The 15,360-nt window shown below is 40.1% G+C and overlaps 1 protein-coding gene across 10 annotated transcripts in view; it reads left to right on the top strand.

Annotated features, from left to right (window-relative positions):
* The window catches only part of NCKAP5 (NCK associated protein 5), a 647,162-nt gene that overhangs the window by 566,482 nt on the left and 65,320 nt on the right, over positions 1–15,360 (top strand). For all 10 annotated transcript variants that reach the window (XM_081870239.1, XM_081870235.1, XM_081870238.1 and 7 more), the window contains one exon: positions 1,067–1,145. In XM_081870239.1, coding sequence (XP_081726365.1) covers positions 1,067–1,145 — 79 coding nt within the window. The remainder of the gene's footprint in view (positions 1–1,066; positions 1,146–15,360) is intronic.

Below are 15,360 nucleotides of genomic sequence, written 5' to 3'. Positions count from 1 at the left end.
AGTATTTTGTGAAAAACAGGAAAGATACTATGCTCCCCCAAACTAAAGCCAATGTGGTTTTAGTTTTAATATGCATACCACAACCAAGGTGGAAAAGCACCTTGGGAAGCCAGGTGTGTGAGAGTAGAATATCAGACTGTCATAATGAAAGCCTTCTTGCTTGACTTAGAACTGAGCCACATTGTTGAAGCTAATATGGTACAATGGGAAGGGCACAATGGATTGCAGTGCTCATTCTTTCTTCACATATTTTTACCTTGGGTGTCAAAGTATTTAAGTTGCCCATGCATCTTTAAACCACTGGTTGACAAAATAGTATCTAAGGCAGCAAACCAGTTATAGATGAAAGGTAGTGTTGGTAGCTGAGTGAAGAAATGGAGTGGAGAGTACTTAACCTTTTTTCTTTCAACAGCTTTTCAATTCAAAATCTGTTTCAGCCCAGGTGGTAGTGACAGCGGAGGTGGCAGTTCATTTTATTTATATAGATGTGGAAAAGATGCCAGAATTATGTGACTGCAGCACTGAATGAAGATACCATGTGACACATTAATTTTATTTCCTCAGTTCTTTAACATAAATTAATAAGATACAACATTTGAGGAGGAAGAAAAATACAGGATCATGAGAACTTAATGTATTTCATTAATATTAAAAAAATAAATATTATTTTATCTTTTTGAGAAATTGTATCACGTTGTTGTTTAGTCGTTTAGTCGCGTCTGACTTCGTGACCCCGTGGACCAGAGCACGCCAGGCATTCCTGTCTTCCACTGCCTCCCACAGTTTGGTCAAACTCATGTTCGTAGCTTCGCACAAAGACTTAATTTTTCTTGCCAGTTGCATCGTATTGTTCTTAGCAAAGCATCTAGAAACAATTTAAACGTCATTCATAATAGGACGCTGTGCAAGCTGTACTACATGGGAGTTGCATTAAGGTGGATAGTAAAGGGTGATAGCAAAGATACTAAAAGTTAAACAGATTTGTTTTGAAATACACTGTTTTTGTTCTGTTAAAAGAGAGATATGTAAGCAGTTACAATTACTGTTCCCCCCCTTTACAACACAGATCAAAGTGGTAACAGAAAACTTCCAAGAAGATGAAGAGAACGCCATTGCTGACTCAACTTGTCAAAGCCACTTAATAGGTAACATCAACAAAAAATTTAAAATGTTGTAATACGTGGCTTAGATTCTCTTAGTACATTATGTAGTCTGTGCAATTGAACAGAGTTATGTACAATTAATCCCATTGAATCACACTAGACTAAAGGTAAAACTGGATGAGTTTCTTCTCTATATATTTTAGCAGGCAGCACTGGGGGATCAGGCCAAAGATCTTAGCCAGCTAGCAGCCTGTACTTGCAGTGGCCTACCAGATATCTGTGTGAATAGGAACAAGATACTTCTCCTTCAATGGCTCAGTACAGAAATTAATGTAATCCTATATTGGGGATCGGAAATATGCCATGAGCACAAATATTCTACCTCTACATGCTAGTTCCACCATGCCTTTCCTTGTTTGCCTAAGTGTAAACTGTGGTTGGGTCTCATCAGAAATGCCTTTAAACCATAATCATCTACTTTTCTTCATTCAAATCATATTTCTTTTCAGTGAGAAATTTATTACCTTAATGCAGGTAGCTTTACCATCTGTGGAAATGTTATGAACAGTCTTCTAAATAGCCATACTTCCTGGCTACAGTGCTATCCTTCATCCTGATTTTTAGTGCTATGTTATTTGTGCATCATTGTAGCAGTACATTTTGAACATACCAGTTTACCAAGTTGGATGATACATGCCAGCGATGGGAACCTCCAGCTCATGTGGCTAATTAGTCTCTGCAGGCCTTCTCATTTGTCCTATTAGTTTATTTTGGCCAGACCACAGCTACCTACCCTACACCTGACATTGTATATAATGTGTGCTGGGGGACAGGTAAAGTCACAGCTGGGCCAAAAGGGGAAAGTGCAGGCACCATCAAGCAGCTGAATGTCAGGGCTTCAAAGCGCAGCCCAGGGCTCTCTGCAAGCACTGAGGGTCAGTTGGTGGTCGGGGCTTGAAAAGAGTGCTACACAGCCAAAACACTGACAGTCATCTGGGATCAGGAACTGCCTAGCGCTGATGAGGGGACTGGAGAAAACAGCTTGTATTCAAAGCTCTTCTTCCAATGCTCTGAATGCAAGTTGCATTCTGAAGGGCTTCAAAGGACCTCTCTGTGACCAAGGATCAGCTGTTTTGAAGGCAAGTTCCCAGCACCGATCAGGCGAGTGGCAGGTGGGTGTTCTTGTCGCCTATCAAATTGGGCGACAGAGGATAGCGGAGATAAAGATCTGGTCTTCCAGCCAGATCCAGTTCCCCACCCTGGTTATGTGCACTCCAAGATGAATCATCAGTAGAGGAAAGGTTCATGGGAATATAAATTAGGATGTTGAATAGTATTGTCAAATGTAAGAACATAAAATGATTGCATATACTATGCTGCTTATATATTTCTAATACTATTTACAGAACTATTTAGCATGATTGACATCACAGAATAAATTAACATTATTATTTATTACATTTGTATACTACCCTTCATCTGAAGATCACAGGGCAGTTCACAACATAAAAATAAAAGATGAGAACACAAAACACATAATAAAACGAAAGCAAAAAAACCCAAAACCATTAACTATTAAACCATTAAACACATTTAAAGGGTCATATAAGGTTAATCAGCCAAAGGCTTGGTTTTTGGCTGGTGTCTAAAGATAGGTAATGAAGATGCCAGGCAAGCCTCCCTGGGGAGAGCATTCCACAAATGGTGAGCCACTGCAAAAAAGGCCCATTCCCTTGTTGCCACCCTCTGGACCTCTCACAGAGGAGACACATGAAGAAGGCCTCAGGTGATCAATGCAGGGTACAGGTTGGTTCATATGGGGAGAAATGGTCCATGAGGTGTTGTGGTCTTGAGCTGTACAAGGTTTTATAGGTCAAAACCAGCACCTTGAATTGGGCCTGGAAAAAATTTGGTTGCCAGTGCAGTCAGGCCAGGATTGGTATAATATGTTCAACTGTCTCGCCCTGATGAGCAACCTGCTGAATTCTGCACCAGCTGAAGTTTCCAAACCATCTTCAGAGGCAGCCCTACATGTTATCAAAGTGTTGCAGTTATCTAACCTAGAGGTTACCAGAGCATAGATAGAAGTTAGGTTATTCCTGCCCCAATAGGGGCATAGCTGGGCCACCATCTGAAGCTAATGGAAGGCACTCCATACCACTGAAGCCACTTGAGACTCAAGCATCAGCAAAGGATCCAGAAGTACTACCAATAATAATAATAATAATAAATTTTATTTATATCCCGCCCTCCCCAGCCGAAGCCGGGCTCAGGGCGGCTAACAACACATACTACCAAGTTGTATACCTGCTCCTTTAGATGGAGTATGACCCCATCAAGAGCAGGTAACCTCCCAGCCATCTGTTCTAGGAAATCACCCACTAACAGTGCCTCTTCTTATCTGGATTGAGCTTCAGTCTGTTGGCTCTCATCCAGTCTGCTACTGAGGCAAGACAATGGTCCAGCACTTCCACTGCCTCACCTGTAGATTTAAAGAAGAAGTAGAATTGTGTGTCACCAGCTTAATTTCTGACAGTGTACTCCAGACCTGCAGATAACCCCACTCAGTGGTTTCATAGTATCATAAAATCATAAAATTGTAGAGTTGGAAGGGATCCCAAAGGTAATGTAGTCCAACCCCCTGCAATGCAGGAATCTCAACTAAAGCATCCATGACAGATGGTCATCCAACCTCTGCTTAAAAACCTCCAATGAAGGAGAGTCCACAACCTCTTGAGGGAGACCATTCCACTGCCAATATTAAATAGCATAGGGGATAAAATTGAGCCCTGAGGAACTCCACATTAAAGGCTCCATGGAGCTGAAAAGCACTTCCCAAGCATCACCCTCTGAAAATGGCCATCCAAGTAGGACTGGAACCACTGCCAACTCAGACATGTTATCCAGAAGGATACAATGGTCAATAATATCAAAAGCTGCTGAGGGGTTGAGGAAAATTAACAGGCACATTTCCCCTGTTTCTCCCACACTTAGGATTCCTCTGTAAGTCTCTTTTTCTCAGCTCTTCATTGTTTCCTTCTTATCAAGAGATGGCCGTGCAAATACATTCATGTACCACACTTCACATTTTGGGAGGCTGAGTGTTGGCATAAATGTAAACCAAAATGTTTGTGTTGAGGATCTGTGTCTTGTGCTCGTTTTCTCCTGCTTATACTCCATATGAAAACATCTGTGCTGCCAACTCACAGCAATCTCTCTCTCAGTGCCGGGCTCCAGCTGATATGACTTTGTGTGCTTTGTTTCAAACTTCCTCCCAATCACAGAAGGTGCTTCGAAACTATAATTTAAAGATTATTATGATAAATGGTTACGTACTCACATTTTAACGAGCCATTCTCTCTCTCTCCTCCCCACTGCCACCTAATTTTTCACTGTGGAAACAAACATTTTAACAAAGTGGAATGTGTGTGTATAGTGTGTGGGTAGGGGAAAACTATGCTAATGGCACTAAGCTCAGGATACACTGTGCAATCCCTGGACTGGTGCCTGGATGCAGTGGTGAACTGGATGACGGTCAACAAATGGAGTTTGAATTCTGGGGAGAAAGACACCTTTGGGGTGGGTAGTTCTGATGTCCAGGAAGTTGGTCAGTTGTCTGTTCAGAAGGTGGCATTCCCTCTGAAGGAGCAAGTACAGAGACCAGGTTCAAGGCCCATGTGCTAATCCATAAATCACAACTTGGGCTCAAAGTACCTTAAGGACTATCTTGGTTCCTTATGTTCCTCTTCAGTTGCTGAGATCCTCTGATCTCAGCAACACTCATGAGTTTTGATTCACCTTCACTAAAGACAGAGCATTTAGTGCAGCAGGTCCTGCCCCTACCAGTAGAGGTTCTTCAGAAACCCTCCCTCCCTCCAAACGTCTTTTGAGAACATATTTGTTTACAACATGCTTGTTTTTTTTCTTTTACCCAATGTGTATTTATTGGTGTTTATTATTGGTGTTTTAATGGATCTTTTGTTGATTTTATCCTTGTACTCTACCCAGCTGTATTTTTATGAAAGTGGGACTTACAGATTCGTAAATAAATTAATAAGCTAATAATTTTAATGAGAGCGATTCAGTTGTTAACAATTGTCAGTGTAAGATCCTCAAGTGGGTATCTGGTCTATAAAGTTAGATAATATGCAAGTTAAATAATATACAGTGGACTACAGGTATGGTATTATATGGCACAATGGTATTTTATCACAGTGAAGTACTCCTAGTTCTTGTCATGCATGTTCCAGTTGCTTTATATTCTGTTCGAAAGTGCTCTTAGCAAGCCAATTGATTTAAATAAGTTAATAGTTTCCTAGATGAGTCTTCTTTTAAAAGACCCTGAGAAGACAATGTAATACATATCAATAAACATATAAGATATTATCTCAGGCACTGCACTTTCACAAGATACTTTTACGGCTGGGGAAACCTTGACTTACAGAAAAGCCATCATGCAACACAGCTGAAGTTATTCATCTAGAAATTGCAGAACATAATTCTTAACTCTTAACTTCCCATCTGTGTGCTGTACCATCTCTCTGTCTCTCATCATATTCAGCGTTCAGCTTGGCTATTGGGTCCATTCATGCACACAGTATATATGTATAGTCAGAAATCTTATAAAATCTGGTATATATATTAAGATGCTTATCTCAGTTGCATTTTTCTTTTGCTGAGTTGCAGAAGCAAGGATATCAGGGAACCTCTTTGACTGCTTCTTCCCCATCCTCTGTGTACCTACCTGTCTTAAAAAAATTTTTATAGCATAATCCAGGGGTGGTGGCAGCTGTTTCCCATTGAGGCTGGTGAGACAGGGAGAAAGTTAGCTATTGGTAGGGGGAGTCAGGGATAACAACAGCCAGAGCTAAAGTAGGAGGAACACTGCAAGACTGCAATCCTGTACACAGTAACACAATCACATGAGAATAAGCCCCGCTGAACTTAATATATTTATATATATATAATTTAATACTTAAGACGGTTTACTAAGTGGTTTACAAAATAAGAAATATTTGGAAGAATTTAGTGTCTCACTAAGACAGATGTTCCATCAGTGCAAGCATTTCAGCTTGCCAGAAGGAATGACCCCCCTACTACCCCATGTGATAATTTGAAGGTTCCTCTGACCTCCCCCCCTCCCAACCCAATGGGGGCTGCAGGAAGAAGAGAGGTGAGAAAGCCTTGTGGAAGTCTTTGTGCAGACACTGTGCACTCATTAGGTGAATCCCACCCAAGATCGTGCCCTAAGCTCTCTATGCAAATCCCACGCCTACTGCTACTTGTTATGTCTTGCTGCATCTTTAGGCATCTAAAGTTACGGAATTTACACCAATTCCATGTGTTTTGAGTCTTCACTCTTCGGGTGCACAGAAAAATACAGTTCTTTGTGCTAGAATTTTACACTAAGGTGAAGATTTTATTTTACAGTCTTGAGTCCAGGCACTCCAGTCCATTAAAGTTCTTGATAATCATCTAGCTTATAGCCAAGCACTTTCTTATAACATCATTTTTCGCTTTCCAAGAACAACTCTGCAAAAGGTTCTGCAGTTTAATTTAAAAGCAATCTGATCAGAAAAGTAAGGTCTCTCTTTTCGTATACCTTTGTTATTGTAGGTATCCTTATTTAGTGAAAATGTTGAGCTGAATTCAATGGATCTTGAAATGTTCTTGAAATTGAGGGTTGTTGGTATTGTATAGTGGTGAGGCTATTTTTCAATCCCCATCTTTGGGCTTCTTATAAAGAAAGGGAGACAAGTGATGAAAAAATAAATTTCAATGAGAGACTGGAATTGTCTTGATAAGAGAGTTTGTATGTATTATTTGATAGAATGCTTAGTAAAGATAATGGCTATAAACAGTAGAGTTAGAATGAAGTTTCAGCATTTAAAGTACTTTGGTTATGGCAACAAAATCTGTATAAAGCATTTTCGTTCACTAGTTCTAATGCTGATTAATTCAGCATTACACTCATTCAGTTCTCTATAGCTTTCTCATTTAAACAGAAACATTAAATGGGCAATGATTGTATATTAAATTAATGTAACAGTCTTTCTTCAGTTCTTATCTGCCCACCCAGGTGTTTATTAAGTAATAAAGACATTTAAGTTTTAATGATATAATCCTACCTTCACAAATACAAGTGAAGGCTTATTTCTTATGAGACCACACTTACGACAGTGTCAATATTTTTCTCTAATAAGTATCTGTCTATTCAGCATAACCTAATAAGTACCCAACCTAGAAGTTTGATTAAGTTACAAGTCATAGAACTAGACAGGTACAAAATCAATGAAAAACCAGAGGAATCAAAGCTGTCTAAAATGCCAGTTGTAGCTCATTTGCTTACAATTTTTGAATGACAGAACTACAACAAATTTTGGAGAATGGAATATGCCTCTCCTTGTTTTCAGCCTCTCCATTTCATTTCTCCACAGTTTTCTGTCCTACTACCATTAAAACAACAAATCAATATCACATGCATTCTGCGCATGTCCAGTAAGCCTTGGGTTTTCAGTCTAGCTACAGCCCCCCCCCCCAAAGGGAAGGTTCTGAGCCAAGAAAATAATAGTGGGATGCAGGAGGAAGATCAGAGGAAGAAGGGGGTGCAGCTAGGTTGGAGGCTGAGCAATCAAGTTTTAAGTGAGACTGAGGCAGCTGAGGAAGAGGAGGAGACTGAGGCTGTGGCAGATTCCCAGCCACCTGCCAGTTCCACTTTTTCCTTCCCCCATCCTCCTCTGTACCCAAGAACGAGAAGGGTGTTACATGTAGCAGAACAAGAAGCACAGAGAGCCCCTCCTTGAATGAGTTTGCGACTGTTGGGTAGGCAGCCGGCTGGGGAGGAGCCTTAGGAGGAAGTGGAAGGCTTAGATCTTCAGTTCTGTCAATGGTCTCAATAGGCTAGTTCTGCCTGTGGAGTTCTCTGTTGGGTTTTGTTTCTCTGAATAAAGAATCAACCTTACTGCTCATCCCTGAGTTTCTGCGCTGAACTGCAGCTGAACCATCCCTGACATCTGGTAAGGGTGAGCGAAGCCAGAAAATCCACCTGCGGGTCCCTCCCAATAGTAGTTTTAGACACCATGAGTTTTGTCAGGACTGGGAAGGGGAGAAAAATGCCAGCTGTGGATCACTGCCTTCCTCCGTTTCTTTTGTGATTGCCTTCTGTTCTGTAGTCACTATGAACCAAGAAGTGGGAGGCCTTTGCTGTGGATGCTTAAGGACAATTCTTCATACCATTCAGGGTGAGAGCCTGGGTGGATTGGAGAGTGGGGCTGAGGGTGTAAGGTGGTAAGTTGCTCAAAAGCCATATAGTGGGCCCCTCTGTGTGTGAGAGAGAGGGAGTTGCCATAGATGAAAAATGGGCTGGGAACTGTTACTATAAGACCACTGGTTGTTTGAATGCCCTGTGTTCGTATTTGTTAGGTATTTGGCTAAATTGGAAATGATAGCTTTTGTCCTCATTGTTGTTTTTCTTGTTTGCCTTAGGATAGAATTGCTAATTTGTTCACTGGACCTGTTCATATGATTTTGGTATACTGTTTTTGCTCCGTTTATCTCTATTACCTTTGTGCCCTGCTCTGGGATTGAAAATATTCAATGAAAAGTGGGCTACAAGCACTGTAATTTAATAGATAAATGGATTCACTCTTAGTTTACTAAATGGGGCCTGCATCAAAATGTTAAGAGTGTGGAATGTTCCTTTGCCTGCCAGCCAGATATGCCTTCTTCCATTCCCGACCACCCAGGTTTTCTGAGTTCCTCACCCACTCCCAATAGTCAGCCACATCCTGTGGCCACTCCCCAACTTAGATGTGTGTTTAAAGGTTTTTCTGTTTCTGAAAACCTTGGAGTTCTGCCAGACCAGTTCTCACACATGAATGGTACTGTTTTGGCTACATAGGAACTTGCACTCATAGAACTGAGTTCACTATACTTTATGCCTTAGCTAGGTAACCTTTAGGATCATTTCTGGACAGTAGCATTTATACCTGGTACAACTGTTACCACCCTAATCCTCTTTATTCTGCTGGATGCTTTAAGGGTGTACCACCACCTGGAAGGGACATCTTTGTAGGTGGAGTCTGGGCTACTAGAAACACAGCATGGACTTAAGCTGTAAAGAGGCCGCAAGGACTTGACAGCCTTATGTGACACTACACTCTGTGAGCCTACAGACAAACTGATGGCCACAACACAAGATTCCAAACCTTATACAGTCACTTCCAGACCTCCAGGAGCAGCAAGAACAACAAGCCTAAAGCCCAGAGTGGTAGATAGTGTGCATGTCTTGCAACCCAAGACATTCCTGAACCTACTCAGAAAGTGTAGTTCATGAGACCATAATTTTTGCATGAAACCTAAGTTCTGCTGGAATCAGTGAGGCAAGCTAGTTGCAACTGCAGTCCCATTGATTCCAATACAACTGAGATGCAGCTGACTCTATTTGGATGGTGGTGGTGATGATGGTGATAATTTCAATTATTCAAATTTCCTAATCCTTACATAGTAGATCATAGTTCTACCCACTGCATATTAGGTCATTAGCTTTACAGATCTTAGAAATGATACTGAGTTCATACATGACCACAGGTTTAAGTACCTGCCTCCCAACTTTAGCCATCCACTATGCTATACCAGCTTTTAAATGAAACCTGAGACCCAAGTATAGTCATATTTTGCTACTGTGTCAAATGGCTCTCCAGTTAGTAGTATTTATATGTATGATGATACTTGTTAACTGTATTACAACAACTCTTCTTTGTTGTTACTTTACTATTTAGACCAGGTATGGGGAAACGTGCTACCACCACCCCTGCCAGATTTTATTGGACCTGAACTCTCATTGGCTGCCAGCCAGCATGGCCAATACTTAGGAGTATCAGTTCCTGGTTTAGACTCTTTTTTTTAGGTTTCACACTATCCTCTTAAAAAATATAGCCAGATGCATTGCATGGAAGGAAAGAATATGATTAATGGGGTCTATGCATTAAGTCTGGCACGTGTCATACTGTAATGTCTCTATTAAGCTTGACATATTTGAGTAAATAATGTTCGCCTTAGAAAGAACTGAAAAACCAGAGTCAGATTAGGTGAGTTCTTTAATGAATTATTGAGATAGAGCAGAATCGTGCAACAAACTAAATGGGATTGAATGACAAAGTACAAATAGATCACACTTGCAAGGTTTGCTTTTAGAACCGAAAGGCATTGATTTGGCAAGGGAAAGAAAACGGAAAAAATAATAATTCCAAAAGTTCCTCCCATGTGAAACAAAGAGCTACATGCAGTAGATGTATTTCTACTTCCCGCCCCCTCCCCAAAGTAGTCTTTCATCATGAAACCTCACAGTGCTTGAGAATGCAACTTATCAATGTCAGTCTTAATTTCTTCCATCAATCCTTTTGATAGAAATTGAGAAGAATCATTTAGCAATCATCTTATCACTGTTGTAGTGTTTGAACCATTCATTTTACACATGATCAGATAAAGGAATGATATTTGCTTTATCTCCTCATTTGCCATTCAAAGAAATCTATAGAACCCCTAAATGTCTTTGCAGGCATATAGTAGGTTGCCAGCTGTGAAAACACTGTCAGATAAAACCAGTAGCACTGAATCAATTTCCATTCTCTTTTTTGTGTGGGATATATATATATATATATATATATGCAGGTTTTGGTGTCCTCGGGTGTCTTCCCGTGTAAAAGTTGGGGTGTCTAGGCGACATCCATATATATATGGATATGGTTTTCTTTTTTTAAAAAAAGGTATCTATTCTGAGGTGTTGCAGTTTGATAAGAAGAATGGCAGCAGATCAAGTTTTTCAGCAGGCATTTATGTGTGCACAATGTTACCTGTAATCACACGTCTTCTAGCACTTCCAGAGGGAGGCTTGTTTCCTAAGGCATCCAAGAGACAACCTGGTTTTTTAAAAAAACGTATTAGACCTAACAAGAGCATGTGTATACACAGACATCATTCTTTGTAGTCAGCGCTTTATGGTTTTTGAAGAGAGGACTAGAGAACTGAAATGTAACCGAAAAATTGACACAGGAAGCATACGTGCCAGTACATTTTTCATGGAAGTAGTTGAATGCCTGAAAAAAGCATCTGTTATATGTCTTTCCATTTAAAAAACGATCCTCCTTTTATCAACTTTTTAAAGGGGAACATTAAATAATGGTTCAAAATCAACATACAGGTCTGATTTTGAAAAGAAATGCAGCATAATATCTTCTTGCTTTAAAAGTCAGCCTTCATTTTTTTTAAAAAAAAATTTTATTTATTTAAATCATTTATAGTCATCCTTTTATCAATTTCAATACAGTTTACAAAAAGTGTACATATTCAGCAGATAAAAGCACAATTAATCTTTATGTGATAGAAAATTAGTCTCCACTCTGGGCATCATCTTTGTTATAGGAATGATTGGATGTTTGCTAAACTCTGAAAGTTCTTCGGATAGACATAGTTAACAGGGACTTATTGAAATGGTGTCATATAGAAATAACTGCACTTCAGGCATATACACATGTAATAATAAATCGTTGTAACTTGAAGATTATATAAAACCCTGTCCTCCCTGAATAATAAGAATCTACCATGCATTAGTATCTTTTAAATAATGTCAAGTTACTGTTCGTCACAGTCTGGCGGAGACAAATAATTGCTTTCTGCTTCTAAGAGATAGTACACATGGCACTTGTCTAATTGCCAATTTTTCTGCAGCATTACTGTGGCATGCAGTTTAGTTATCCCTCCACTAAGGAGAACACAGTAGCATTTGGCTCAACTTCCTTGTTAAACAAAGTATTTTTTTAAAAAAAGACTTTTAACCTTCCGTTTATGTAAAGCTAAAATACTGTATTGTGATATCAAGGATTCCAGAAAAACTAGTATCTTCTTTAAGCTAGATGCAGATGATATAGTGACTAATGTCTGGAAATATGTATATTTCCTAACTGATATGCACTTGAAGAGCTGATTGTACATAGTAATGTGATATAAGTCAATGATATTGTACCAGTTTGTACCATTTGATTATTTGAACGTTGGGTAATTGAGCCTGTTTTGCTTTTTTCTCAAAAAGGAAAGTGTTTCTGTTTGTTTGCAAGATCCTATCCACAATTATGTTCTATTAAGTTCAGTGAAATATATGTGCTTGCAAGTAGTTTTGTTGCTTGCTTCCCCCATGTTTTTGGCCAATCATGATGGTGGAATATGTTCTCTATGCAGTGTTGTTGTTTCAGGCTTCCCTTCCTCCAGGGTTTCTGTAAGTTGTAACTGTGGCCTGGGTTGCACGTCACACTAAGCCAAACCACTGCTTAGCACAAATGTGTGAGAGCTCCTGGAGAAGAGATTGCAAACATTTTGCTCCTCTCTGGTAGTTCTGCTGCTGTGCTGTGCTTGAGCAAAGTAAAGGCATGGCCTACCGTGTCATCCAAAACTAGACTTGTGGCTTTACAGGGTAAATATTGGTCACACTTCATAGTTAGTTTAGAGAGAGCTAAACCACAAGCCTGGGTTCAGACACGCTAAGTGTAGCCATTGCTTTGTTCAAAAGCAAAATGATACTGATCTCCTCCCTGGGAGCCTGCACATTTGTGCTAAGCTAGGGTTGGTTTAGTGTGACTGCAAACCAGGCTTTTGTGTTCCAAATATACTTTTCAGTTAGAAACCACATGTTGGTGGCATCCATATGTCTCAGGACAGAATGGAGGAGTGTGATTTTGGGGGTGAAGTCAAACTGTTGGAAGGTTACAACACCTGTATAAACCGATATAGGAGAGAGATGTTTTGTTGCAGCTGGGGTGGATGAAGGTTGTGCACAATGCAGATGCAGATGCACAAATGGCGTTACTTTTCGCTGCACTCCTCCCAGCAGTCATTCCTCCTGTGGTCACTGCTGTGGATACACAACTTGACTGTCTCTAGGCACTGCACTCGTCTGCAAGGGATTCCCACACGGCAGCAACATCAGTATGACATGTAAGTGTTTTTTTCAAACGCCAGGATGCTCCAGTGGCCAGGTCACAAGTATCTGCTTTTAAAGTTAGTCTTCTATTTTAGATTTTGCATGTAATATGATATGCTTCATGAGAAACCTTAATGCTTAGGTGGCTTTTTACAGTATGCTTCCACTCTTGAAAGGGTCAAGGTTTTGGTAATTTTTATATAGGCAACCCCAGATTTGTGGGGGTGGGTGTTGTGTTCTAGGTCTTCACATGCATCAGTGAAGCGAGCATAAGCCCACTCCATCCTGCTATGCCCTGTTATGCTCCCATCCCATCCCTCCCCCCCCCCCAATTACACCCCCTTTCCAAGCCACTTCTGGGTCACCATGATGCGCAGTCATGGTCGCACATCAATTGGACAGGCGCAAATCGGTCATTGTCTGTACATTGGATATAGATACTGTATCGATGTAGACAAGCTTAAAATGTGAGCCAGCTCCCTATTCAGGAAATGAGTGAAGGCCATTTAGATTTTAGAGCAGATGTCCACCAACATGTAACCTGACTCTGATAGGAACATAGGACGCTGCCTTATACCAAATAAGAGAATTGGTTACTCTAGCTCAGTAGTGTCAATATTGACTGGCAGCATCTCTCCACAGTTTCAGACAGGGGTCTTTCCCAGCCCTATCTCTGCCAGCAATTGAACCTTGAACTTTTTGCATGCGAAGCGTGTGCTTTACAACTGAGCTATAAGGTTGCACTGTTGAATCCTAAATCACGTAAGACCCATCAAGTGAATTAATATTAATTACCTACCAATTTTCATTCTAGAATTATGTCTCCAAAGCTCAAACTAGCTTTTATATTTCAGACATTTGTTGCATGGAAAACACACTTCTTGAAATAAATCAGTATTCGAATGTTGGCTTTAAATCATCACCATTTGTTACTAACTGCTGCTTCCTGCTTAGCTACTGCTCGCTTCAGATTCAGAGATTAGAATGTCATTTAGTCTGGGGGAGGTGAATTTGTGTTCTGAAAAGGAAGGGAAGCCATTTCCGATGCCATATTTGTATCCATTCATTCTTTTGTGTCGGGCCTGGCCTATGTAAAAACCAGAAGGTCATTTCTGGCAGATTGTCCCATATATATTGTGGCTGATGTATTTAGGTCCTGTAATACTATTGCCAGAGTAGACATGGGGACAAGAGTTGACATTTGGATTTGTTGTAGGGTCTGGTCCTTGTTTATTTCTCTGTTGTGTTGCCTGCTGTTGCTGCTGAGTAGATGTTTTTGGTTGGGGATGGGGTCATCGGTAAAAAAAAAAGAGTACAGAATTGTCACCTAAGGACTGTGAGTAGTATCATTGTCCAGGATAAGCTTTAGATCTCTGATGATTTGTTGTAGTGGTTTTAGCTGGGAGTCATAGGTAACAAGAAGTGCTCTGGGTCTGTTTCATAGTAGATTATTCCTTGATAGAAACCAGACAGAAGCTTGTAAATATCTGCAGTAGGTTTCTGATATAAGTTGATGCTTGTATGTCCATTATGTAGTTGCACAGTAGTGACCAGAAAGTGGATGAACTACATGGCATGATTTAGGCTCAGATGAGTAGTGTTAAGTAGCTGAAGCCTTAGTTGAACTATATTTCACCCTTTTACAGCCATGTCAAGTTTACACCTGACAACTGGGGGTCACACTCTGTGCATCTGAAGGATCTGGTCCGTAAAAGCTTGTGTTATAATAACATTTGTTAAGCTCTTTAAGGTGCCACAAGACTCTTTTTGTTATTTCTGCTGCAAGAGACTCACAATACTTTCCCTGTGGAAATTATTACTGAAGGTGGTTTCACTGCTTCTCAGCCTTATACATGATTTGGCTTTTTAAAAAAACTATGAACAACTGCTTCATTCAGCTTTGACTAATTAGATCAAATGATGCTATAGCCCTAAAGAAATAATCCACTTTAAAACTGACATTGATTTGGCAGATATATATTAGTGTGTGTGTTTTTTCACTTGTTTTAGCATTTCCGAGAATGGAAAGGACAGGCAAATAAAGAGATCTGCTCTGCCATCTGTAGTTTGAGATTGTCTTGCCAACAACACATGTAGCTTAAAAGTGTTCATTAGTAGCACACAACAACAAAAAAGGCTGTAAAAACCTATTTGCATTGGAGGTGCTATGAAAAAGAGAGACTAATATTTGCAAGTTAGAACATTTAAAAATTATTGGGCCAGCCTGGACTGCTATGGTCTCCACATATTTTTTTTATAAGGAACAGTTCAGTGCAACTTTGT

Source organism: Podarcis erhardii (assembly GCF_964252035.2).
Source record: "Podarcis erhardii genome assembly, chromosome: 1".
Lineage (NCBI taxonomy): Eukaryota > Metazoa > Chordata > Lepidosauria > Squamata > Lacertidae > Podarcis > Podarcis erhardii.
The sequence above is the reverse complement of the archived record's forward strand: the minus strand, read 5'-3'. Positions and strand labels throughout refer to the sequence as shown.